This window comes from Etheostoma spectabile, chromosome 9 (genome assembly GCF_008692095.1).
Source record: "Etheostoma spectabile isolate EspeVRDwgs_2016 chromosome 9, UIUC_Espe_1.0, whole genome shotgun sequence".
NCBI lineage: Eukaryota > Metazoa > Chordata > Actinopteri > Perciformes > Percidae > Etheostoma > Etheostoma spectabile.
This window is the reverse complement of record NC_045741.1, coordinates 11,239,629-11,265,724: the sequence shown is the minus strand read 5'-3', so window position 1 is coordinate 11,265,724 and position 26,096 is coordinate 11,239,629. Positions and strand designations below refer to the sequence as shown.

Here is a 26,096-nt window from a genome sequence, read left to right as displayed (position 1 = left end):
CCGCCGCATGTGTGTGTGTACCTGTGTTAGCTGCTCCAGCCTCTGTTTCGCCCCCTTCAGCACAGGATCTGGATTACGGACGGTCATTCTGGGTTCTCCTTCTGGCTTTAAATGCTGCCAACCACAAGACCTGCATAACTAAGGAAGAAACAAGAAGAGATTGACATTAATGTACTTTCTGTCCCAGTACTGTGTGTGCGTGTGTGTTGTGTTGCTCTGATGCCCCATTTTTCCCCCAGTCCCAATACTATTGTGTTTAGTCAGGGTGTAGTGATTCACTTCATGTGTGACACCACACACACACACACACAACACACCACACACACACGCACACACACACACACGCGCCACACACACACACACACACACAACACACACACACACACACAAAATAAGTTAACTCCTGGCAAATGAAACAGACTTTATTCAAGCAGGGAGTCATTTGGACAGTCGTTCAGCTATGGTGACATGAGTTTATCTTCTGCCAGACTGATTTTAATCTTAATTACTTTGTTGAAGTCATGGAGATGTTATTAAGAACAGGTTATAAATGATATCAATCAACTCCATAAAATGTCTCTTTTTTTTTTTACAATTAAAATATCTGACTGCTAGTATTTTGTCTTTTACTGAGTACAATTTCAAGGCAGTATTTGTTTATATACTTATACATATTTTTAGGTAGTATTTTTCAGTTAAGTGGTATACTTTGAGTTTAGTGATGGATTTGAATGGTTACTGGACTCCCAGCACCATTTCCAAAGTGTGTGTTATTTTGCTACCATGAGAGCAGAGGTTTTAAACGTGTATATGGGAACGATACGGTCTTTTAAGTTAAATGTAATTTGGCCTGCTACCAGCTATGAATAATGGTTGTCCACTGGTTTTTGGCTTCTTCTCACTGCTTCTTCTGGATGATTTTTCTGAATAGCATTTTTTCTGCAGCTACATAACATACTGAACTAATTTAAATGACATATTGGGTAGAATGGCTTGAATGTGGCAAATGAACATCATCACATAGTTTGATTCTTGGTCCTCTTGCACATGATGTTTCTGTCTGTAGTGGGCTATAAGTGAGTACATCATTTTGTTAGTGTGGGGGGTTGCAGTGGGTGGATCAAAAGGAAGATGAAGTGAGAGAAAGAAAATGAGTCATACGATTCCAAGTCTCCCCGTTCCAACCAGCTCTGCTAGCTAATACAATCAGCAACCAACTCAGTAACCGCTGAGCCACACCCTCGAAAACACACTCTGGCTATGGCAACAAAGGGAACGTTGTGGGAACCTGTGGAGCAGACATTAAAAAATATATACTTGACTAATGCCAAGATATGGTGTAGTAGTGAAGACCCAGCATCTGGAGCCATGCTAACCCTGGAATCCGATCTCATCAGAAAGTTTAGTCAGATGCATGAAGTCTCTAATTAACTTTCACAAAAATTTTATTTTTATAGATTGCGTTTTCATACATACATTTACTTAATAAAGGATTAAATAATGGTTACAGTCTTATTTTAATCGAAGTGTTCATGTCTTGAGGTCCGACTCACAAAACAAGTCCAGCTTAGTCTTTTTGTCACATTGGAATCCATGAGAGAGTGAATGAATGGACTACAGATCCTCATGGGAAAATGAGGTCATTAGAGAGTCAAAAATAATAAGATGCAGTGGGGAAAAAGATATAGCACACAACTTCAACAGATATGCGATAAATGAAAATAAATTAAACATTATACTGCTGACGGCAACATGTTAAGTTGCTGAGTGGGTATGGGAAAAACAGAATTACAACCAGTTTTGCTCTTATGTTTTATGATGAGATGATTATACAGTTTCTGCTGGGCAATGCAGAGAAGAATACTGGAGAGAAACGCATTGTAATGATTTAACATAATGCGCAGAAGAAAAGAGCAATTGATTAAGGTCGTTTGACTTGTAATACTGTTTACATAATTAGTGGGAGCTTTTTTTCAGTGTGCAAATACTACTCACATTTTTAAAGATGGTTTAATGGTTGAAACTAAGGGCACATGTTTTGTTAAATACAGTAGTTCAGAATCAGATATGCAATGCTAGACAGATCCATGCATGATCAGTCGTATTGGCTTTTATCTACAGTCTACATTCTTTAATTACTTTGTGATGAACCTATGGTGGGACAGTCCACATTGTTTCTTTACTCATGAGACTATAGTTAAATTATTAAGGGGACACCCATCAGCTATGGTGTAGGCTCAATGTGAAGCTTCAGCAGCTAGTGTGTAGGGTAAAACTATTCTATTATAATCTGAAATGTTCAACATGCAATAGGCACAATGAACAACGACTGATGGAAATAATTATTATGAGCATAATCACCTTTTTATCTTTAATGTGTATAACTCATCTGCAACAATAACTGTGCCAGTAGCCATTTATACATTTTTAAAATGCTCCAGAAGAAGTTATCCACACTGCACACAGAAAAGTTAGCAAGCCTTATGAATATGAAGTCTGCGTTAATCCTAAATTAGCAGGCTAACCCACTAGTCTTATAACACCATTTTATAAGACCATATCTCATTGATCTCTTTTGTATTGCTGCTACATAAATGAAGGTACATTCAAACACAATCACCATGGAAACTGCTTACATTGATTACAAAGATGCCAATAACAGCAAAAGATCATACGGTGCACCACTGCTAATCACTGCAAGACATAAATTCTTCTTTGACCGTTTCTTCAAATGAGAAAGTATGGTTGATAGAACAGGACAGGCTACATGTACCAACATTCCCAAAAGAGAGTGATTGAGTATCCGTGACAACATAATATTGGACCACATGTAAACGCACTCTGAAAGGATCGCAACCCCCTAACTAATTTTATAAATCCAAGGCAATAAAAGCAAGCAAAATATGAGAGGAAAGAGAAGGGAAAAAAGACAGAAAAAGAGAATGGTGAGGAGGGAGGATGAAAAAAAGAACAATTAGAAACCACACACTGTGCCCCAGGGGAAATCCCAAGATTCCTTAGACTCCAGCAAGATTTAGAGATCAGTGTCAACACCACAGTGCATGATCTGCTACACACCCTGGCGACTGGCAACACCTCACAGATATTTTCTTTTAACGCATAAATGCCAAAATGTGTGTCTTTATTGGTAACAATAAAGCCAAGAGTGACAGGTATTGATTTGACATTTATTTATACAAGGTTTGATGAAACTTGCCTTTTTTTTTTCCACACACCGAACACCTGTTTACCGTTACACTGACAAATAACAATAAATTATAAAATAACTCATAATATAAACAGACACAAACAGAACTAAATAATTAACATAGTTATCATATCATGTAATCTTTGAAGTTATTGAGGTGTTTAAAGTGTTTGGGTTTGAAGTCATCACAGCAGTCATTCCTTTTAGAGCATTGCAGGATACATACAAGATGACAATTTTCCAACAAGAAATTTGTAGATAAGTAATCACCAAGGGTTAATATTATCTCAGTAAGGAGACCAAACAACTAATCATAATAAATTTGTGATAGGTATTGTAATTACCTCAAGTGTCAAGTCAAACTGGAGTAAGACTGTGTAAATCACAAGCAGCTGATGGTTGAAACATATAAAAAAAACTTGTTAAAAAGCAATGAGTTTAATATATCCAGTATATCTCTAGATATTGAGCACAGTATACCTGTGTTTGTATTTGCATCAATTATCATTATGGATAATTAGCATCTTGCAGTTTATTAAAGGTCCCATGGCATGGCAATTTCACTTTATGAGTTTTTTTTTAACATTAATATGCGTTCCCCTAGCCTATGGTCCCCCGAGGCTAGAAATGGCGATAGGTGTAAACCGAGCCGTGTGTATCCTGCTCTGCCTTTGAGAAAACGAAAGTTCAGATGGGCCAATCTTCCCCTTATGTCATCATAAGGGGAAAGGTTACCTCCCCTTTCTCTGCTTATCCGCCCAGTAAATTTGGCCCACCCATTAGAACAAGCATGATGTCCCGCCCGCCTCTCCCCTTAATATCAGACAGAGAAATTGCACATGCTAAGGAAGCTCATTGTGGGACTGGCTCTAGTGGCTGAAATCTGCACCAAGGCTGAATTTTGGAAAAGAGACTTCAGATATGAGGTTAGAGGACCACTAACGTCTATATAAAAGCATCCAAAGGCACCATGTCATAGGACCTTAAAAGAGAAGTTGTAATTTTTTGTAGCACTTGAACAGAATCAGCGACACAGTATATTAGTGAATCGTCTGGATAAAGATGTATTGACATTAAGAATGCAAAAAATGTCATTAACATGTACAGTATTCAGATTGGGCTGTCCCTACCCTCGCACATGGAAGTGATGTCATAAATAGCTCTGCAACTAATTACAGCCATCCCTTCTGACCCTAATGAGGACAATCTTTGTAAAAAGTAAAGAATAATCAACTGTATCAAATGTTTTTTTTATTAATATATATATATATATATATATATATATATATATATGTATATATATATATATATTTATATATATATATATATATATATATAAAAATATACTTATACGTAATATAATAAATAAATAACAAATATATGAATACATTAATAAAATAATATAATATACAGGACATAGTCCTATTGTCTAAATTATTTACAGCTAACTTACATGTAATGTGGCGCTAGGATTGACTCTAAGATCAGAATGACATGGCGGGCTTCAAGAGGAATCATACAGTTTTAAATAGTAATTCCAGGATAAGTGGCAGGTAGGACAACAATATTATTAGGGTCACTGTAATCTCCACTGCAAAGGCAGAGGGACCACATGAGCCAATGTCATGACTATCAATATGCAACATGTAATGGAAAGATACATATATGTTTTCCCATTGGATGTCTAATATACAGCCTGACAGTAAAAAGCTGAAAGGGAAATTTGGCAGAGTTGGCTGTATACACTATTTGTTATTTCTGGGTGAGACATTCTTAAAACACTCTATCAGCAGCAACTAAACATCTGTTGAAAGCATTCTCACTTAATGCTTAACAGCCATCAGATTTACTGAGGCTGAGGTGAAGAGAGGTTGGCTTTATTTGTTTTAACTTGACTGCTCTCAGTATTATAGTTTAAAATGAGTAAGGTCAAGCACAACAAGGAAATCAGTGTCATGATTGGACTTGCATACATCACATCTTTTCCCTCTTTTATCAGTTTGTAAAAATATATGACAAATAAACATGAGATATGTGCAAAGGTTACTGAAGCTACAAAAAACAATGCATTTTCAATTACCAATTGTAGCCTAATTACCATTTGGCAAACGAATAATCTTCTTTGTCAGTTTGCGTGATAAATCCCACCTCGTGGATTGTGGTTTGTATTCAAGTGAAGGGGAATATATCAACAGCTCTTCACCTCTAAAGCATTTGCTGAATGTATTTGAAATTGGCAGTGCTGTGAATAAGCTGTTGGCCAGATAACAGATCTGGATTCTCTGTCTTTGAGGAGATGAAACATTGCAGAAAGTGTGCTGTGTGTGACACATAGAGTGACATTTAATAAGATCTGGAGAACGAAGGACATAAATCAACAGCACCATAATGACAAAACTGCTCCGCTGTTGCCCTCGGTTACTGCGGGGGTTAACGGTAACGTTTAAAGCAACTGTGGCATGCATGGAAACACGCCACCCACCCACACATATACACACACACACACACCACACACACACACACACACACACACACACACAGTGAAAATGAAATTACCTCTGGCATAGTAACTCATCTGAGAGATTCTGAGAAAATAGTAATCTGATCTGAGAGAGGTGGTAATTATAGAGTACAATCTCAATTGTAAAATCAAGCTGCATTCCTGTGGAGTCATTACATAGCTCTATTACACACCACACACACACACACACACACACACACACACACACACACACACACCACACACACACCACACACCTGAGGCTTATACAGTGTACTCTTGTACAAGAGATGGAAGCGTATGCTGTGGGTTGGATAGATTTGGAAAAAATGACTTAGTCTCACTTTCTATATTCTTCACATTACTCTTCACCCCCTCCAGACAATTCTTTCTCTGCCTTCTTTTGACAGTGTTTTTCTGATTCTGTAGCGCATCAATGGGTGATGTAAAACAAATTGTAAGGCTTTAAAAAACGCAAAATATCAAATCCAAATCAACAATCAAAACATCGGGTGTGGCAGTACTTCAGAGGTGGAAGCAGTCTTAGTGGCTTGTTACTAAGGATGGTAATAACATGCTTCCCTCTTCTGGAACAAACAGCTATTACAATTCTAACTGCTGACATAAAGAGTTCAGTTTAGTCAGTAATTAGGGCTGCTCCATTATGGAACCATAATCCCGATTATCTACCACAATTACTCTATCTCATAGCAGCATACTTAAACTATCTTGTTCAAAGGCCAGTCAGTCAAGTAATAAATCACCCTCCCCTGTTTCATTTAAATCAGAACATCAAAGATGGAAAAAGGCCGTTTGAAATTACTAAAGATGGGGCAGCACTAAGAGAGAAAGGTTGGAAGATTCTATACAGCTGTGACTTGTATGATCTAAAATGTCCTTTATTATTATGTAGAAAACCATATATGAGTCTTTATCAGTTATTTTTGAAAGCCAATTTGCATCTATTATGAAATAAAAAGCACAAAAAATGGTGAATATGGTGATGTTTGGAAAATGTGTTTATGTAAGAGTGTGGAATAATTTGTAGTGTGTTGTATATGGCCGAATACCTTTTGATTTTGCATCATGTGTATGGGATTATTCTGTATTTTATTACAAAATAAAAGCATTGTACCTGCAATGGTGAATTTTGATGGTTATTCTAAACAGTTGTAACTGAAGTGTTTCGTAATGACCCACTGTCACTTACGCTGTGCTCTACTCTAATCTGTGTAGGTGGATCTTGGTGGACTGGCCAGGCGGAATAGGACAAGTTGCTGCCAGTTGTGTTCTGCCATTGCCTCAGTATATATACGGCCTAGGGCCTTTGGTTTGGGTTGGCAGCGATAGAATTTACTATTGGTCTCCAAATTGTTAAGTCATTCAAGGTTACTCACTGGTAGTTGTATTCTGAGACTTTGACTTAAGTTGTTGAATATTGTAAATATTGTAACTGATTGTATTTATTTTTTAGACATTTCTCCTGCTTGTTTTCAAATGAAATGTTAAGAGTTATTTTAGTTCTTTCACTTCTTTCTTTTTTATCGTTTTGGCATAGGTACATTCTGATGATAAAAATTCTGGCAAGTGCTATTTTAAGATTAGGAATAAGTTTCAACTACAGTATTCTATTGTGGTGAGGTTTGACTTTGGGACATGTGAAGAAATGACGCCTGCTTATGCTGGACCCTTCTTCGCCTAAACAGGGGTCTGACCATCTTCATCCTCATGCTAGCATGTATCGTATAAGAGAGAAGAGAGCTAACTATCTGCTCTCCTCTCCTTTATAACACACTCTCAGACTTTCCCATCATTCTGTGTTTGCGCGTGTTCTTCTTTTCTCACATAGCACACTCTCACCAACACAGACATTTGTAAGTGAAGTGGGTCAGAGGGCGAAGAGATGAACGGAGGTCTGAATAGAAGGATGGAGAGATGAATGGATGGCTGAATTAATGAATAAACGGGTGGATGGATAGATGCAGAGAGAAGAAGATGTAAAGAGGTCAGAGAGGCACAGACTGGCTGAAGTCCAACACAGGCGAGTGTAACGCCTCTTCTGTTTCTCTAAATAAAACCCTAAAACACAGTTCACAGATACACAGTCTGGGGATTTCTGAGTATTTTACATGCAGTCTTGTTTATGTTCAGAAACATCACCTCACTGACCTACAGATAAAAGGGACTTCATCAGTTTTTATTTATTTATCTATGAAACTATAACAATTGTAACAATACTGGGGGTGTGAGCATCTGCATAGCTTTAAGAAAAAATTGATATACATTAGTGTACATCACAAATGTATTACTGTAATGAGTGCTATTTATTACAATTAAAAAGGGGGGTCCCGCTCAATTTATCTTAAAATATCCGCAGAGGCAAAGAAATGGGAGAACCATGAATATGAGGTTTACTGGCCTTCACTGAAGCACTGATGGTGACAAAGCAATAAAAAGTGTGTGTGTTTGTTTGTGTAGAATGTCCTTGCAAGACAACATGGCCTGTTCATATGGTTGATAGACCATTAACAGAAAAACTCTCCATCACAGCAATGGAGTAACTGTGTGGTGTGGTGTGTGTGTGTGTGTGTGTGTGTGTGTGTGTGTGTGTGTGTGTGTGTGTGTGTGTGTGTGTGTGGGTGTGTGTGTGTGTGTGGTGGGTGTGGTGTGTGTTGAGACAGCGCTGTGTGCATCGAGATGTCAGAACTGCTTATATTCTGTGTGTATTGCAGGGTGCACGTTGGTATGCGTGCTAGTTGAAAAGTGTGAATGAATGTGTGCGTGGAGTGCGTTTGTGTGCAGTCTGTGAATGTGGTGCGTGGTGCGGCGTGCTGTGTGGCCATTTATCTTGTACCAGTTTAAGCTGCCAATGTATCACCATGAGAAAGAGTCTGGAAACAAACTCTCTAACCTTCACAACCCTGTCACCCCCTCCTCCCAACCCCACCACACACACACACACAACACACACACACACACACACACACACACACACACACACACTCTTAAATGTAGCACTTTTGTCCCCGTTTTTTAAATTAAAAATTATTTTTGACTAAAATGAAACGCAGTCATGGATCACTACCTGAGTAAAGAACTCCTTACTGGGTTTCATACTCATAAAGTTCTGTTCAGATACATGTAGAAAACACAAATCCACCAATGTAAATTTAGCTTCTCAACAACAACTGATGATATTTCACTTTATATCAAGCTTATCTAAAGTAACAAACACATAATTTACACCGTAAAGTGCAGCTAGTAGATGTAACGTCCAAGGTGGACACTTAACATCTGTCTCACACACCTAATGGGTTGTTACTTAACACCAAATGTCACACTGAAGCTTCTGGGCTGGGGGCAGTACAGATAGCAATGCTAAATACTGTAGCAGACTTTAGTCATGACCAGTGATGTAGTGGAGGCTAAACGCAAGTAAACGCCGTTTATGCACCTCTCAAAATTCGGAAATGGCGTTTAACCACCTCCAAAGTGCTTACCACCTCTGATAGCCTATTGTCCCAAAGCCATCTAAATTAAGCTATGTCGTTTTAGTTTCATATTGTTCATTATTAGTTTTCTAGGTTGTTAACCTAAGACGAAGCCATCATATTGCGCTGCATTACTGTCAGTGTTGACTAATCTCTTGCGGTGTTGGGGTAGTGGGCCCCCAGCGTTGCCTTCCAGGCAGCGCTACCTGTAAGTACTAGGATTGGGCAATGGTAGGTGCCTTTAAGTCCGGTTGCAGCGCTGCCTGGAAGTCAAAGTTGAGGGCTCAAAACATCAAGCAGAAGCGGCAGACTAAAGTCAAAGATTCGCGGTCATGTCATACTATCCACATGTAGTTAATGATGAATGGGTTTGAAATGGTAAACATGTGACTTTATGTCAGATTGTTGTGTCTGCAAAATGTGTGTGAAGCATTAAATATGTGTAGACTTTTGGGGACTTGAGAAGAGTTTTGCTCTGTGTGTCAGTTTAAAAGTTCTATGATGTCATTTTATTGTGTTAGCCATTGGAAAAAACTGTATCACCAACTATTTTGTAATCCATTAGTTGGTTTGAGTAATTTTGTTAAGCACAGTTAAAAGGTCTTTGATTCCAGCTTGTTATATGTGAATATTTGCACATATTTTTGTTGTCTCTGTTTTGTCATTTAGTAACTTTTAGATTTCAACCATATAATTCCTTCTTGAGTCTTTTTAACAAGAACTTTGATTAATGTCTGAACTGAATACTGATTGTGTGACCTATGAGGGAACAACCAGTGATAAATGACTATAGCAATGTCATCAGGGTGCACCGGTAGACCGTGGCCCCCCTTATCGGTGATCGCGTCGTGGTCCACCTGATCGCAGAATTTATAGTTTACCCACCTCTTTTTTTACCACTACACCTCTGGTCATGACGGACAAATTAACTTAACACCAAACACCAACTTGGATTTTACATGGTCTCCTGAGCTTTGTATTCCAACATACTGGATCTAAAATGAAACAACAAAATATGACATTCTCTCCAATGGAGTTGCATGTTCACTACTTGTCCAATAGAATTACAAATGTAATGAGCATAACTCATCCACAGTACGTGCCTCACTTGAGTAGGCATGCAGTTCCACATAGTGTGTCAGAGCAACTGCTCTATTTGATTGGTAGGTCCTACCCAGTGGTGGAAGAAGTAATCAGATCCTTTACTTAGGTAAAAGTACTAATACCACACTGTAAACATACTCTGTTACAACCAAAAGTCCTACATTGAAAATGTTACTTAAGTAAAAGTATGTATCATCAGAAAAATGTACTTAAAGTCTTAAAAGTAAAGGTATTCAATGCTGAAAAAACCTCAAACAATTCTGTCAATCGACTAAATGTTCAAATTTAGCATTTAATCTGTACTTGTAGGCTTATATACAGTATATGTGGGTCGTTTTATTCATAACACAACATCATACTTTATAAGCTACATGTGTTTTATGTGCAAACATCTTCATTTGTAAAGTAACTAGTAATTAAAGGTGTCAGATTAATGTAGTGGCAATATTTCTCTCTGAAATGCAATGGAGTAGAATTACAAAGTGCACACACACACACACACACACACACACACACACACACACACACACACACACACACACACACACACACACACACACACACACACACACACACACACACACACACACACACACACACACACACACACACACACACACACACACACCTTTCTACGAGTTCTTGGCCACTCCAGCATGTGTGCTGCTCAACCTCCATCTCACTTTCACATAGCATCTCTGGCAGCTCGGAGAAAAACCCCTGGTACCGCTGGATAGAGCCCTCAAACTCCCTGAAAGAGAAAGAGAATTGTGCACAGTTGAAAGCTTGGGTTGACCAATGTACCATATGCTTTTATTTGTTTCAATTTAGACTTGTCATGTCCAATTCTTTTTTAAATCCCTTCTGATAGACTTTGGTAAGTTACTGAAAGCAACGTGAGAAATGTACAAAATGATAGTGACTGCATAATAAAAACTGATATGAAGGCGTTCTTCTAATAACTTGGCTGATCTCAGGTTTTATTTATACTCAGCCTTTAGGTATTGGCTAAATCGTTGAGGATGAATGACACATAAAAATGAAGAGATTATATTACTCAACATTAGATCATATTACTCAAATGCCACTAAAGATACAGAGAATTAATTGCTTTGCACTTTACTGGCCTAATGATTGCACAGAATCATTATGTGATGATGTTTTGAATATTTATAAAATACAGAGTTTAAGTCCAGGGGGAAATGTAACTGTTAACTGATAAGGTTTATTTTGACACTGGCTTTTCTTTAAGGGTAAATGAATGGACAGAATCTAGGAAGTAAATGTCTATTGCAAAAAACATGAGCAGTCATTGACATGTGATAAGATGTCTGTAATCTTTCTTTGTTGATACTCCTTTGATTATAATTCAAAGTGCAACTGATGAAGATGAATTTACCTTGACAATTTTTTCAGGCTGCGACTCTTGTCTCCTCTGGAGCCTTTAAGTAGGAATGACCTGGTGGGATACACAAACACACACAAGCACAAAAGGAATGTTGGAATTGATTTTCTTCTATGACTTCAGGACAAATATAAAAAGAACCTCTACTCTGTCTCACTTCCCGCATTTAATTCCCCTTCTGTGGCTAAATTCTAACTTGCACCAGATATTCTGACCTCTGACAAGAATTCATCTCATATAATTCATCAGATGTATGGCGCTCACCTGCGGGATTGCGGCTGCAGACGCTGGTGAGCAGGCGGGCCCACTGAGGGAGGCAATGTCACATTAAACCTCCCTGAGGTTACTGATGTAGAAGGGCTCTCAGAGGTTTTAACATGCGAGGTGGTGGGATTTGCACTTGGCATCATGGGACCAGCTGCCTGGGGTCCACACACCTTCTCTACCTGAGGAAGAGAGAGTTTGCAGGGCAGTGTTTTGGCTGCTTCTTAGTGGAATGCTAAGTGACTGTCTCACTATCTTATCAGGTGACCGTCCATCATGTCTCAATATGTTCTTTCGAAGAGACTTTGAACCCTATTGTTACCATTTTAAATACAAGATATGGTGATCCTGGTATTGCTGATGTTTTTGAAGAAGGTTCAGTGGGGTTTGCATAACCACTTGGAGATGGAGAGGTAGAAACTGGATGATTTAACCATCTATCAATTGGTTATTTTTGACACCTCAGCTTGATTACTATTTAGTTATCAGTTTTTGTCAGTTGCAGAATATGGTGTTAGTGATTTACAACTTACTCAGGTTGCAGGGATGCTGGGTCCTGTGCAGTCTGCCTTTCAAAGTTAATGTTTATTGGTTATTGTGAATATAATAACATTAGATCAGCCTCACGCCAATTTGTCACTCTGTTACTGAAACTTGGTACTAAATTGACCAAATTTATCAAAAAATCCAAAACATGCTGCATTATGGAGGCCGGTATAATCAGTTTTCTCAACAGTGGACCTACTTGTTTGCTGAAATTACTGCTGCTTTAAAATCCATGTTGCAATCTACCAACTTTAAATGGTGCACGTGAACACTGTTAAAGGGTTAGGGGTTATAGCTTTTGGTGATGTGGTCTGATGAATAAGAAGCTTGATCAAATATCCAATTAAGTGGTATTTTCCTATTAGCCACAATTAGCAGTGTGATTATGCTTGTGTATGTTTGTTTACCTCTCAGGAATCTACTCTACTAAGTCCACAATGTTCTCTCAAAGTTGGATGGCTACTCTATTTCCTTCTCCAACAGTGTGTGCGTGCATGAATGTGTTTGTGTGCTGTCTGTTTGTCCGGAGATTAACCACAGAAACTTTCTCATCACTCAGAACCAAGCTGCATTTTGGGTATTGGTTGTCCCGCCAACCACAGTCTTTGTCTGGCACTCGATCTGTATTCACACTCACATACACACTCGCACACACACAAGACTGAGGGGAACCCCAGATTCTCTGAAGAATGAGGCTGTTTTTAGCCCATCTAGGTACAGGGCTTTTGTGAGGAGCTCCAACTGCCAGGCAGAAAGAAAACCCACGGCCTTCCTCACTCTGTGTCCAAAATTCAAATGTCTTTATTATTGAGACATATGAGAAAGGATGATTTCACAATCTGTTACTGATCCCTTTTCAATGATTGTGTTTTATCTGGGCACATGTTATGGACAAAACGACTTTGGTAATCAAATCTTTTTCAGTAGACTGGCAGTAATATCTAGGATCTAAATTTTTTTTAATGAAAAAATTAAAGTATATAAAGTTTAAAGCAAACCACACTTGGATACATCTCCGTCCCATCATCCCCTCTGCTTACTGTGGCTGTAACGCGGGGCCCGTGCAGCTGTGCGTGCAGTATAGCATCATTCACATGATTTCGGACTGCTAACAGAGCTAACTCCATGCTGTTGTGGTTGCTGCTGGTTGCTAAGGTAGCAGCTAACCGTTGAAGCAACACCACCAAACTCCCCCAGGGGGCACCAAGCTCTGATACACCCACCTAGAATAGAAAGGATGGACGGGAAACGAGTTGAAATGGCATAGTGAAGAAAGGAGGAGGGTGAAAAGGGGGTGCAGAGGTGACAAATGGTGAAAGGAGAAGTGGAGAAAGAGAACAAGGAAATGTTTCAATTTCAGTGACAAATTGACTGTGACACTATTGCTATAAAACAATTGGATGGATTGAAATGAGCCAATGTTTGAGATGACCAGCAGTTTCTATCTCCCGGTTGAGTAAGACCGCATTTTCTATAAAGCGAGTTGCCTTCTGTCACGGAGAGGTTGTTCCTATGTGTCCCTCTGCCTTTGCTCTTTTCTGAAGAAGATAAACAAGATAGCAGTTGTTTTACCATCACGCTTTATTTTCTTCCATGAAACTCTCAAGCGGGGTGAACAGTGCCATCTTCCAAGTCTCTCTATTGTGGGCGCTGTTAAAGCAGCCCAGTAAGATGCACAGAAGACACTTCTCTTGGCAATGCTCTTGTTATTTGTCAATTCAAAATCTAATGTGGGAATGATTTATTGATTACATAATGCTGTGCCATATCAACTACACACACAATCCTAAGAGAATAACATTTCTTTTATGATCATTTTGTAGGCTTTTCCAGCTTTATTTGATAAGACAGCTGGGTGAGAAAGGGGAGAGAGAATGGGGAAGACATGCAAGATAATCACAGGCTGGAGTTGAACCCTGGACCTCTACGTTAAAGGCATAAACGTCTCAGTATATGTGTGCCTGCTCTACCCACTGGGCCAACCTGGCCACTAACCCCCAAATTCTAAACCTGGAATGAGATGACACATATTTTGAAGAAGCAAAACATTACTGATATGCTATATATACATTTAAAATGTCTAAATGTAATTTAATAAAGTATGTTTTTTCTTCTTCTTCAAAAGTGTTTACTTTGGAAGTTGCAGGAGATTTAAGGGCAAGTTAATTTAAAAGATTAGTACAACATTTTGGGAAATAGGCTCATTTGCTTCTTACAGCATATAACTCCCAGTAAAACCACAAACTGTCCTTTCTACATTTATGTTCTCTACAGATTAAATAAACAAGATATAACATAGTAATTAGTAAGAGAGGTACAAGCATATTTTTAAACTTTGGACAGAGCCAGGAAAACTGTTTTCTCCTGCCTTCAATCTTTATGCTAAGCTAATTGCCTCCTGCCACTATAGCGCCATACTAAATGCCCAGACATTATCTTTCTACTAACTTTCTCATCCAGCACACACACATATTAAAACAGATGCACACATGCAAACAGTAAAGGAACAAACATTCCAACACTTACCAGACATCCTCTCATAATGTTGACACACAGTCCGGTACAGGGCCGTATCAGTGTCATCCCTCTGCAGTGGGAACAGTACTGCATCTTCACTAAGCTTCGCCCACACTCTCTGGATAACGTTGCCTTCTCGGTCGCGTTTACAACCTCTCCAGCCAGTACCAGCAGTCGGCTCAGTGCTCGGCCCACCCCGAGTGCACGGGACAAGCTGCTGACCAGGAGGTGAGGATGGGGTCCGAAAGGGCTGACATCCTGCCGCGTCATCCGCAAGCAGTCGTCGTGATTTGTGGAGGATGGGAAATAGGACTTGGGTGTCATGTGGCCGATCCCAGGGTTGAGCAGGCGGCGGTAGACCAATGGGAAAAGATCATTGTAGAACCGACGCACAGTGTTGTCCAAAGTGGACTTGGAGTCTCCGGAAAGGTGCCGTTTGATGTCGCTGAACAGCTGAAACACAAGGGGGCGACAGTCGGACGCCAGAGCAGAGTAGGCGCTGTCGAACAGAGTGCTGGTCAGGTTAGATGTGAAGGACACGAGGGACTCAAAGGTGTCTAGAACAAGAGAGAAAATAAACATGCATTTCATTCTACATTTGCACTAGTGACACATATCTAAGATAGTTAATCATGAATATAATAACAATATTAACAAGATTATTAAATGTTACCAAAATTAGCTAATTTCCAATCAGTCTAATGAGCCGTTTGTGGGTGAAGTTGAAGTTGACGAAGTGACATTTTGACTTTATGAAGGCCCTAAAATAAAAAAAAGGGATTGGAATTCATCCATTAGGACCCATAAATGTCTGTGTAAAATTGAATAGCAACGCATCCAACGTTGAATTGTAAAATTTTAGTCTGGGCCAAAGCGGTAGCTGACCATCCGACTGCCATCCTTAGAGCCACGCTTGTGTGGCAAAAGAAACATTATAAGCAACAGCAGTCCCCATTTAATTGCTACTGTTCAATAAACCCTTGGTTAGTTTTTGAATCTAACAAATAAAAAGTAAAAGAACACAAAAAACGTGAAAAAAGAATAACAAAAAGTATTTATGCTTATATTATTTGGCATCTGGCTTAAAGAGGCACATCTCTATAGGGTATACCAATGCTTTTGGCGGTTTGGGCATTGTAATAAATAAATACACCTAATAAACGACAAAAGTGCCATTAGAGTATTATGTAAAACTGTAAATACAACACAGCAACTAAAACATATTTGACAGGTGTTTTAACAGCACAATTAATTATGAATATCTTTGAGCAAAGATTTTCTTGGTTAATATGTAAGATATAAACATATGCTTCTATACCAGATAGAGATTGTTATATATGTTACATACAGTGTACGGCCATATATGAAGCAAGTGTATACAGTGTGTTATGTAATGTATATACAGAGAGTCTATATACAATTGTTCCAATTTCAAAATGGGGGCATGACTGACATACAGTGGATACATGTCACTCTCACACGTAAGATGTGGCATTTCCATTTCTGTGCGTGTATCCGTTTTGCTTGTCACACAGTGCCTGTCTTACTAACCTTGGACTGACTTTATCCTTCTGCATGTGAGCCAAAATAGCACAGAACTTAATTCATCTCTGAGCTCGTTTTCACTACCCTGTTATCTATAGTCAGGTGATAATGACAGGCCCAATCTCAGGATCTACTCTGTTTCCTATGTCCGACAGGGTCTAATAAAGTGGACAGCACTCTTCACAGAGGCTTCATGCCAGTGGTGTGTGAAAGTGTGTATCCATGTTTGAAATTTGCCAAGAAAAAAAGTGATGTCAATCTGATGGCATCCTGATACACACACACACACACACACACACACACACACACACACACACACACACACACACACACACACACACACACACACACACACACACACACACACACACACACACACACACACACACACACACACACACACACAGGACTATATCTGTGACTTTCACTAAGTCACTCAGTCAGTAAGTGAGCGTGCGTGCGTGCGTGCGTGCGTGCGTGCGTGCGTGCGTGCCTGCGTGTGTTCATGCCTTAACCACTTTGCAGTTCACTATAGCAGCTGTGACTACCTGTCTTTCCAGTCTATGGCAATGTATTATGGAATGTATCAAATAACTCAAAACTTTACTAAATAAGAAAATCATTATCACCGTCAAGGTCACTAACTGTGACATTGTATTTGTTTTAGGTTTGTACACTTACACTCATTTCACCCAAATGGATAAAGATGGTAGAGCAGTACTGAGTGAGAAATTCTCACTTTTATGTGTTTGGATACCCATGTCCTGGCAATAGCAACACAAATACAGATGGCATCGAGTGACACAGCAAAGACTATTCTGGGGTCATGTGATTAGCTCTTTACCCTCTGTGATTGGATGACAGCTGCAACGTGGTAAAGAGGGCACGAGGGTCTTACAGTGCCAGGAGAAACTCACGCAAGCATGCAGACACACACACACACACACACACTAAAGTAATCCTCAGGGTGTAAATAGAGCCTGGCTACAATCCGCTCTGGGCATGTCTCAGTTTCTCTAGCGGGTTTTAATCACTGTGCTTTGGAGAGGGGATCCTTTGAGAGTCAGCTCAGCTGTTGAAGAACACTGCTGTCATGCAAAATTGCTGTAATTTCCTTCGTTAAAGGGTTGAAAGAAATGCATGAAATTGTTGACAACAAGGTCTCCTAAGAAAGCATCATACTATTACTGAAGTTATCAATTTTATTGTACAACTTCATCTTCCACCTAAATAAAGGAATGGCCCAAAGACCAAAAGGTGCCTATAAATGTATTATTTTGTAAAAACATGTGAGGTGAGGTGAACACTAGTATGCCCGACTGAAAAAATATATATTTTTTTGCACTTTTTTCATGTTTTGAGCAGCACAATACAAACCCACTACGGCTTTATTGTACTGAGGGGGCTACAGTATTTTCGAAGAATATTTATTTATTACAAAACTATAGCCAATAAAACTATATGCATAGGTAGATATCTCTCGGAGTTAATGAGAAAATATCTGGTTTTGTGCTTTGGGTGAACTTACTCTTTAAATATTTACATAATATTGTGTAAATCTTAAGTAAATGCAGCTAATTCTAAACGTGTCTTCTCTCACTTGCTGCAGTTTTAGCCTTATTCATCCCTTCTTTGTTTACGGGTGTTTTGCATTCATTTTACCCATGGATGGTTTAGCCATCCGTTGGGCATAAATAGCAGCTGAAACAGAGCCTGGGTGCATTCAGATGTAGCACGGGAATAGAGAGTTAGAGATAGAGAGACAGAAAAAAAAAAAAAAGAGAGGACATGTTTGCCATGTCTGTCTGCTGGGTTTCATCAACTCTGCCTGTCTCATAATCTCTACACCACATGCCACATTTCATGCACACAGCATACACACACACACACACACACACACACTCACACACACACACACACACACACAGAGACTGGTGAATAGTGTTGAGAGACAAGTGGACAAGCAGAGTATTCTTCCTTCTATTCAGAGCAGCCCCTTAGGGACCGGCTGTTGCCCACGGCAACAACACTTTGTTGCGGATACGTACTGAATGTAAACATTCTTCATCCCTTGCTCTCTCATTGGTCAAGAACAAAACGTGATTACCGCACTGACAGAGACAGACAGCGGAGAGTTGTAACAAAGTTTTCCGCTGCTCCCTCTGAGAGTTTCTCTCTCAAAGACTCAATCAAAGATCAGTTGTTTGTTTGGCTAGCCACTGTGGCGCCTCACAAAATAAACTGGCCTCACACCACCACCCTGACACATACTAGCTATTTCATGATGAACACACAAAGTGAGAATGGCAGGGGGACTACAGACACTTGACAGAACTGTTAAAACACCCAAATCACCGCTTCACTTTGATTTACATTCTTCACCAACAGACATTATTAGCTTAGTTAATCATAAGAAATCCAAAAGGAAAAGTGTTAACGCAGCATATGTGAAACAGAAGCAAGCTTTTTATTGTTTGAACTCAACAAACGATTATCGATTTATCTTGGATTATTTTTTATAATATTTTACTAATCCTCTTAGTCAAAACTTTCAAAAATAGTGGAAAATTCCCCAAAAAAGCAGCAAATTGTAATGATTGAGAAACTGAAAGCAAATCATTTCTGTCACTTTTCACACAAAGACCTTAAAAGAAAGTGCCTGAATATGAATATGAAAATCAGCCTTCATGTACCTTGTATGTGCACATTGGTCCCCCTCCACACCTTCATCTCACAACAGACATCCATTTTTAAATTCCCTGATATGCTGTTCTCTTAACCAATGCATGACGTGATTTAATATGTGTATTGTATTCTCTAGTATACACCCCTGCTCTGGGACTCCATTTATCTCCTTTACCTTGGTAGGCCTTGGTGTGTCCAGCGATCAGGTACTTAAGTTCAAAGCTGTAGGATCGCATCTTCTGCTGCGTCTCACTGCGAACAGCCGCCATGTAGCTGTCCTCCATCTTACTGGTACAGCAGCTGGGCCCAGGGTAGACACACACTCGCAGAGACTCATCTGAAAGACAGAGGCAGAAGAAATTGCTTCAGCCCTGGACATACTGCACACTGCAGATCCACTGATATTTTCAGTCACAGAGGTTAAGTCTCATCCAAGACAGAATGATGGGTGGAATGCATTGTTTCATAAGTATGCATAGGTTTTCTATCAACCTTTACTCTGACCTTGGTTAAAAATGTGTCGGCGTACTTACCCAGTTCCTCATGATTAATAGAAACAATGACATGCAGTATCTGATGAATGTTTAATATTTCTTTCCAGAATATGAATAAGATATGAATTCCATCAATACACGTTGGGCTACATAAAAGCTATTTAAGAGCAAGAGATTTGAATGTTTTGATTTGAATATCCCACATGCTATTACTGATTAACACACCAATAAGAATTCATCTTGTCAATCCATTTAGGGATCAGTAATCTAAAAGCATTCAGCTTTATGACTTCACAAAAATAGATCTGTAAGGAGACCATTGGGACACGACATGATGACATGCACAGTGGGCGACACTTCACCACTCACACCAAAGTATGTGTGTGTGTGTGTGTGTGTGTGTGTGTGTGTGTGTGTGTGTGTGTTGTGTGAGCAGTCTGACTTTTGGTAGACTGCTGTAAGCCAAGCTGTATAGTAGCAGACTGAGAAGAAGAGAGAGAGAGAGAGAGAAGAGAGAGAGGAGAGAGATGAGAGGATGGACTTTTCACCTATGTCTGAATATAAAATAATAATTAATCATCTATAAATTGCAGGAGCGTCTCATCTGTCTGTCAGTGTGTGTGTGTGTGTGTGTGTGTGTGTGTGTGGTGTGTGGTGTGGTGTGTGTGTGTGTGTGTGTGTTTTATGCACATATCTCCCGTCACCGTTATATATTACCCGTTAACCCGGTGTCTTGCTACTGGCACGAGTAAGTGCAGTGCTAAGTTTGACGTTGTCTGGATTAGACATGCAAAGGATATCGTTAAATGTACTATATGTAAAAAAATAAAGCACACATTGGCTATTGCAGCTCTAGCCGCTGGCCACTCACCCTCTCACCCTGAGGGACGAGGACCAGAGACAGAGAGCAGGCGAGCTTTTGCAGCTAAAATGTGACATACACCTCAGACCCACAAAAATGTGTAAACTAGCACTTTGGACTGTCTTTGACTTTGAATAAACAAATGACAATTCCTTAATTTAAGGAGGTTTCAGAATCCCACACATACAAAGCACATTCAGCTACAGACGAGCGGCAGACAGAGTGTGATGCCACTTATAGGCAGGCTATTTATCTTGTAAAGCGAGACGTGTTTGTATATGTGTGTTGATGTTTGAAGAGAAGGTAACCTGAACATCTGCAGACGCCACATGCAGCTTTAGAACAGCGGGGGGGACTCCTATCCTGCTATTGTATTAAATTGCTGTGAGCTGGCAGAACATAACGGACATTATTCCTTCAGAGTGCTGTGCAATGTGAGAAAATCTCAGAGTTGAACCGGGCAGATACATCAACTTTCATCAGACACACCCTGGGTCAGGTTAATTAAGTCGCCAATATACCTTCACGAATCAAGTCCCCTACTTCACCGTTAACTGTCAAGCCAGTAAACCTGTATGGAAATTAAATTCGTTAACGATCATCCGACACCAGACAACACCATCTCTCTCTGTGGGTACACACGGTCCGATTCTTTGCGATATTTCATTGTGATATTTTGTGATTACATTCTGAATCTGCAAAGTTCTCTGTCAGGTAAATCAGTAAGTTAGTACTAGGGTATACAGTGGAGTTGCATATCAAGTGGTTTGGGGTCCTTCTGGAAGTAGTTTTGGGATACAATTTGATGAATTCTACAAGCAGCACACACATGTTCCAAACAGGCACATTTTCAACGGGCACCGCACTAGTTAAACGTGAATGACTAATAAAATCTTAGCACTAAGTCCACTCACTGGAGCTTTCAGATGTATCACATGGCTTTCATCTGCACATGAAGTTTGCTCCCTTTTTTATAGAGCTGGTTTCTTCCTTTGTTATCCCACGATATAATGGAATTTTTGGACACATGACAATAGGTAGCCATACCGTATATGTGGGTGGAGATTGTAATCCCTGTCTCAGAGATTTACAGAAAGTGAACCTTGTGTTAAGAATTTTTTTTGTGAAAGGTCAGAATGTTTCAGAATGTAACCTCAAGCTCAACTATTCATAAAATAAATTTAATAGGCCGTTTAGTTTAGGAGAATTTCAAAATTATTATCTGATAAAAAAAGCCTTGTTTTTTCAGCTTGATTATTAGAAAATAGAGATGGTCCGATTCTATAGCTTGCTTCCCAATACCTGAACTTCCGTATCGGCCGATACCGAGTACTGATCCGATACCAGTGTAAAATATATTTCATCATGTTTTAACAGCTGTTTACTACTATCCCTGTATGGAAGATTTCTATCTTTGTTATCGGTCGTGCTCAGGTTAAACTCTTTGTGAAACATGAACAAACACAAACAATGAACGCCACAGAACTTTCTTTCATCATCCAGTTTGACAGTCAGTCATAACGGGGAAAAGGACATAAATAAACTACTTTAAAGTAGATTTTCTTTAGGGCTTTATTAAGTGGTATCAGATCGGTGCATAAACTCCAGTATTTCCCAACACCGAGACTAGCGTTTTATGCAGTATCGGAGGCAATACCGACACTGGTATCGGTATCGGAACATTTCTATTAGAAGCAAACACCAGTGACAGGCCAGGGAATGGTGCATTTATCTAGAGTAGGAAGTGTCTGTGTGGATATATCGTCAAGGAGAGTACTGCTTTTCAACTTATACTGCCTACTTAAAATTACATCTCCCTCAAGTTAATTCCTGCTTGGCCACACCAGATTTAAAGACTATGTTGCGCAGGAATACTGTGTTAAGATTCTACTGGTAAAACCAGATATAATTAGCAGACATCTCTGCCTGAAAGGGCAAAGGTCACTCACCATGTAACGTTAACTAGGCGGTACCAATCACAAGCTCATAGCACAATATTTGTTCATGCAGCAAAGGTAATATCGCACGAATTCGATAATGCCTTGAGTCTAATTTTGCTGTTACAAGCTACTGCAAACTAAATGTCATTGCTCACAGGCAAACTGCTGTAGTCCCTAAAGGAATGTTTTACAGATCTAGCAGATTGTTGCAGATGTATGGAATGCACATATTTCCTAATGTATGCTGATTAAGGTCATTAACATCTGATTCATATGCATTTTCATGAACGGTATAATTATGACAAGTAGACAGTTTATGTTATCTCAAGATGAAAAGACAATAAAGCTTGATAACTGAAGATTTGTACCATGTACTTATTGTCTCCACTACAAGGGGACATCTGAAAATTACTGCCAACAAAATGACTCTCATAAACCAGACAAAATCTCACATGAGCATTGACATTTATAAAACAGCATAACACCACCACTTATAGCCAAGTATGCTTTCAAGAACTCTATACAAGTGTTGCAGACTAAAAAGGTAGGTTTTCAACAAAAATAGCTGCTCTCTATAAGAAGTGTTGGCCCATGCTGCACAGGGATGATCCCTTATATTTGGAATTCAGCCCTGCATTTCTAAAGCTTCGAGTTTTATTAAGTTTGATTTTAACACTGCAGGAAGTTTGTTTGTTTTTATTTTATTCTTTAAACTGAGAAAATATGAAGACTATAGCAATTATCTTATATAATTCTCAACACAAGAAAGTTGCCAAGCTCATCCTGTCTATATTATATGAATCTGTATGCGTGTGAACAGCAAGTTTGCACTCAATTATATATTTTATCTAAAGTGATCTTTCTAATATGTTATTGCGCTGTGGGGCTCTTATTTATTTTCAGTGGTGAAGTGGTAAAGGAAGAATTTGGATCCTTTATATTTTTAAAATTTAGGAATACTAAAAATGAATTAATTAAAAAAAATACTTGATTCAAGTCCTTCAATCATAATATATAAAAGTGTATATGTGTTAACAGCAAATGTTCTTCAAGTACCAAAAGTAGAAGCAGTCATCATAGAATCAGTGTTAAATGATGACATTATTTGGTTAATATTACAGTTGCATTATTAATGAGCAAGCACTTTCTAAACGTTGGTATCTTAACTCATAAAACAGCATTGTAATGTATAAACTCATATGTTTTGTAAGATTGTTTAAAAATCCCCATCTGCAGTAGTATGTTTAGCTGTCAGAATTTTTTTTTTTACAATATTGCCTTTGAAATGTAGTGGAGTACAAGTGTAAAGTAGCACCAACATTGAAATACCCAAGTTAAGTTCGACTTCCTCAAAATTATTCTCAAGTAGGCCTACAGCGCTTCAGTAAATGTAATTGGTTACAATACCTGTGTATTTGGTGTTCCTCCTATAGTATTCTAACATGGTATTTCCAAAGCGATTTACTGACCTGTTCCCGGCCTGTCTGGCACCAGCTCCACCGGGCCTATTTGGCGCATCATGTAGGCTGTCTTCACCTCATGACAGCTGCCTGCATCGGCTGATTTACAGCCAGTCTCCGGTAGAGAAACAAAATAAAACAAAATCACCCACTGCAAGTGCATGTTTTGTAAGGATGCACGGGACATCGCATGTCAGTCAGGAGATGTAGAATCTGGTTGGTTAATAGGAATTCCTAAAAGTCCCACGGTGCAGTGTGAGAGAAAACTTCATCTGCAGCCACTAAGTCTGTCTGGAGCCCACTGTCGGGCTCAGCGCCCTCCTCTCCCTCTCTCTCACTCACTTTCGCCCAATTACTTAATTGACATGTGCACTCAAAATACCTATGTCGTTTGAAAACGTGTGCCTGCTATAAGCCTACATCAACTATGTTAAAAATAACGTATTATAGTTAAGAAAATGGCAACACAATAACAGCAAAACTGCTATTACAATTATTAGAAATAAAGGCAATGTACTGCCAGTTGACTAAGTTATGTGGTCATTAATCTGTTTATTTATTTTTACTGACGTTACTTCTCTTGCACACATAATCTACGACAGCTGTGTCTGCAGATAAGGTCTATTACACTCGACTGAGCGCTGTGAGTGCCGTGGAATCGGAGGAAAATAATGTTTAATAGTGGAACATGTGCGCCACTCGCTGGCCGTTTAGGTTCATAGCAGAGTCATGTCATGTTTAACAACTCACAATAATAATCACAACGTTATTGTACAAACTTGTCGCATAGGTATATGGACTTATTGTGATGTGTTAAATATGTTACCACTAACTATTTGTATTACTATGATGAGTATTGTTGAAATAACCAACAATACTCTGCGTAGGTAGCTTAATTATTGCGCTACTTGCTACAATTTGTTAGCGGTTTGCTGAGGCAGAAAATTAGCGCCAGTGTTGTTAGCTAGCTAGTAGTATCAGTAACGTTAGCTTAACCGTAATTTTTGACGGGTAAACTGACCCTTTTTTAGCCTTTTTAAAGGCACCCGCCAGTTGATTGGGATTTGAGGACACGTCCATTGCAGGTGTAATAAGCTATTTTGATTCTCTGTTATCAAATGTATAAAAGTATCGACAAGTGCCTTATTGTTTTCAAAATGGTGACGTCGAACATTTAGATGAAAAAACATGTGCCCCGTGTGAGGCTCGAACTCACGACCTTCAGATTATGAGACTGACGCGCTGCCTACTGCGCCAACGAGGCTCCAAAAGCGACTCACATAGAAAACATACTTGTTTTTTTATGTACAATGGGTGTGAAATTTTCATGTATAAATTGTCAGGAAACCCAGAATGATATAAGTAGCTCACCTGAGCTATCAGTGGGACCTGTCCCGAAACAGAGTGGCTTGCGTCATACTCTGAAAGCCACGCCCACCCACCTCAATCATATGAGAGCCAATTGCTTTGCCTACCACGACCAAACATTCTACCAAGATTTGACAAGGGGGTAAGCCTCTCCTCTCTAAGCGTAGCTCCCTCGGCGCCATTTTAATGCTACGAAGCCATCACCTGCAGTTAGCATCCTATTGACTTCCATTCATCTTGGCGCCACTTTGACAGTAAATAACTTTACGTCTAAAGCATTTCAAGGCTGAATTTGTCCATTGTTTATTTCTAAAGAAACAGGACAATTTATAAAAGGCACCATTACCTTGTACCTCACGTTGTGACTCCATAGCAGACGTTTTTGTAAGAATTGGCTAATGAATGTATCATAACCACGCAACTTGCTGTCGCACAGTCGACAAATCACCGTAATGCCAAGGGAAGCTCGCAGACAGTTTCACCTTACATCAGCTGTTTAGGTTTAATTACTAACGTTAACTAGCACGTACGTTAGCAGTAATTAGCCTGTTTCTATTTTATCACCTAACATATACCGTCTACATCTCCGTCTCTGCTGAACGGGAATAATTGAGATTTGTCTTGGAACAACTACCAGAAGACTTACAACTTTCAGACACGTTGCTCACGTAATAACTACGTCGTCAAACTCAGTTGGAGGCTGCGCA

At 39.3% G+C, this 26,096-nt stretch overlaps 1 protein-coding gene and 1 non-coding gene across 3 annotated transcripts in view; both read right to left on the bottom strand.

The window, feature by feature from the left end:
* Nucleotides 1-24,581, bottom strand: part of LOC116695483 (glypican-5) — a 72,955-nt gene extending 48,374 nt beyond the window's left edge. For both annotated transcript variants that reach the window (XM_032525763.1, XM_032525764.1), the window contains exons 1-7: nucleotides 24,031-24,581; nucleotides 19,441-19,602; nucleotides 15,045-15,592; nucleotides 13,559-13,741; nucleotides 11,973-12,154; nucleotides 11,703-11,762; nucleotides 10,932-11,054 (exon numbers count right to left, since the gene is read on the bottom strand). In XM_032525763.1, coding sequence (XP_032381654.1) covers nucleotides 10,932-11,054; nucleotides 11,703-11,762; nucleotides 11,973-12,154; nucleotides 13,559-13,741; nucleotides 15,045-15,592; nucleotides 19,441-19,602; nucleotides 24,031-24,208 — 1,436 coding nt within the window. In that variant the 5' untranslated portion in view covers nucleotides 24,209-24,581. The remainder of the gene's footprint in view (nucleotides 1-10,931; nucleotides 11,055-11,702; nucleotides 11,763-11,972; nucleotides 12,155-13,558; nucleotides 13,742-15,044; nucleotides 15,593-19,440; nucleotides 19,603-24,030) is intronic.
* Nucleotides 24,582-25,212: 631 nt separating this feature from the next.
* Nucleotides 25,213-25,285, bottom strand: trnam-cau (transfer RNA methionine (anticodon CAU)). The gene has a single exon. It is a non-coding gene; the product is annotated as a tRNA-Met (tRNA).
* Nucleotides 25,286-26,096: the final 811 nt, after the last annotated feature.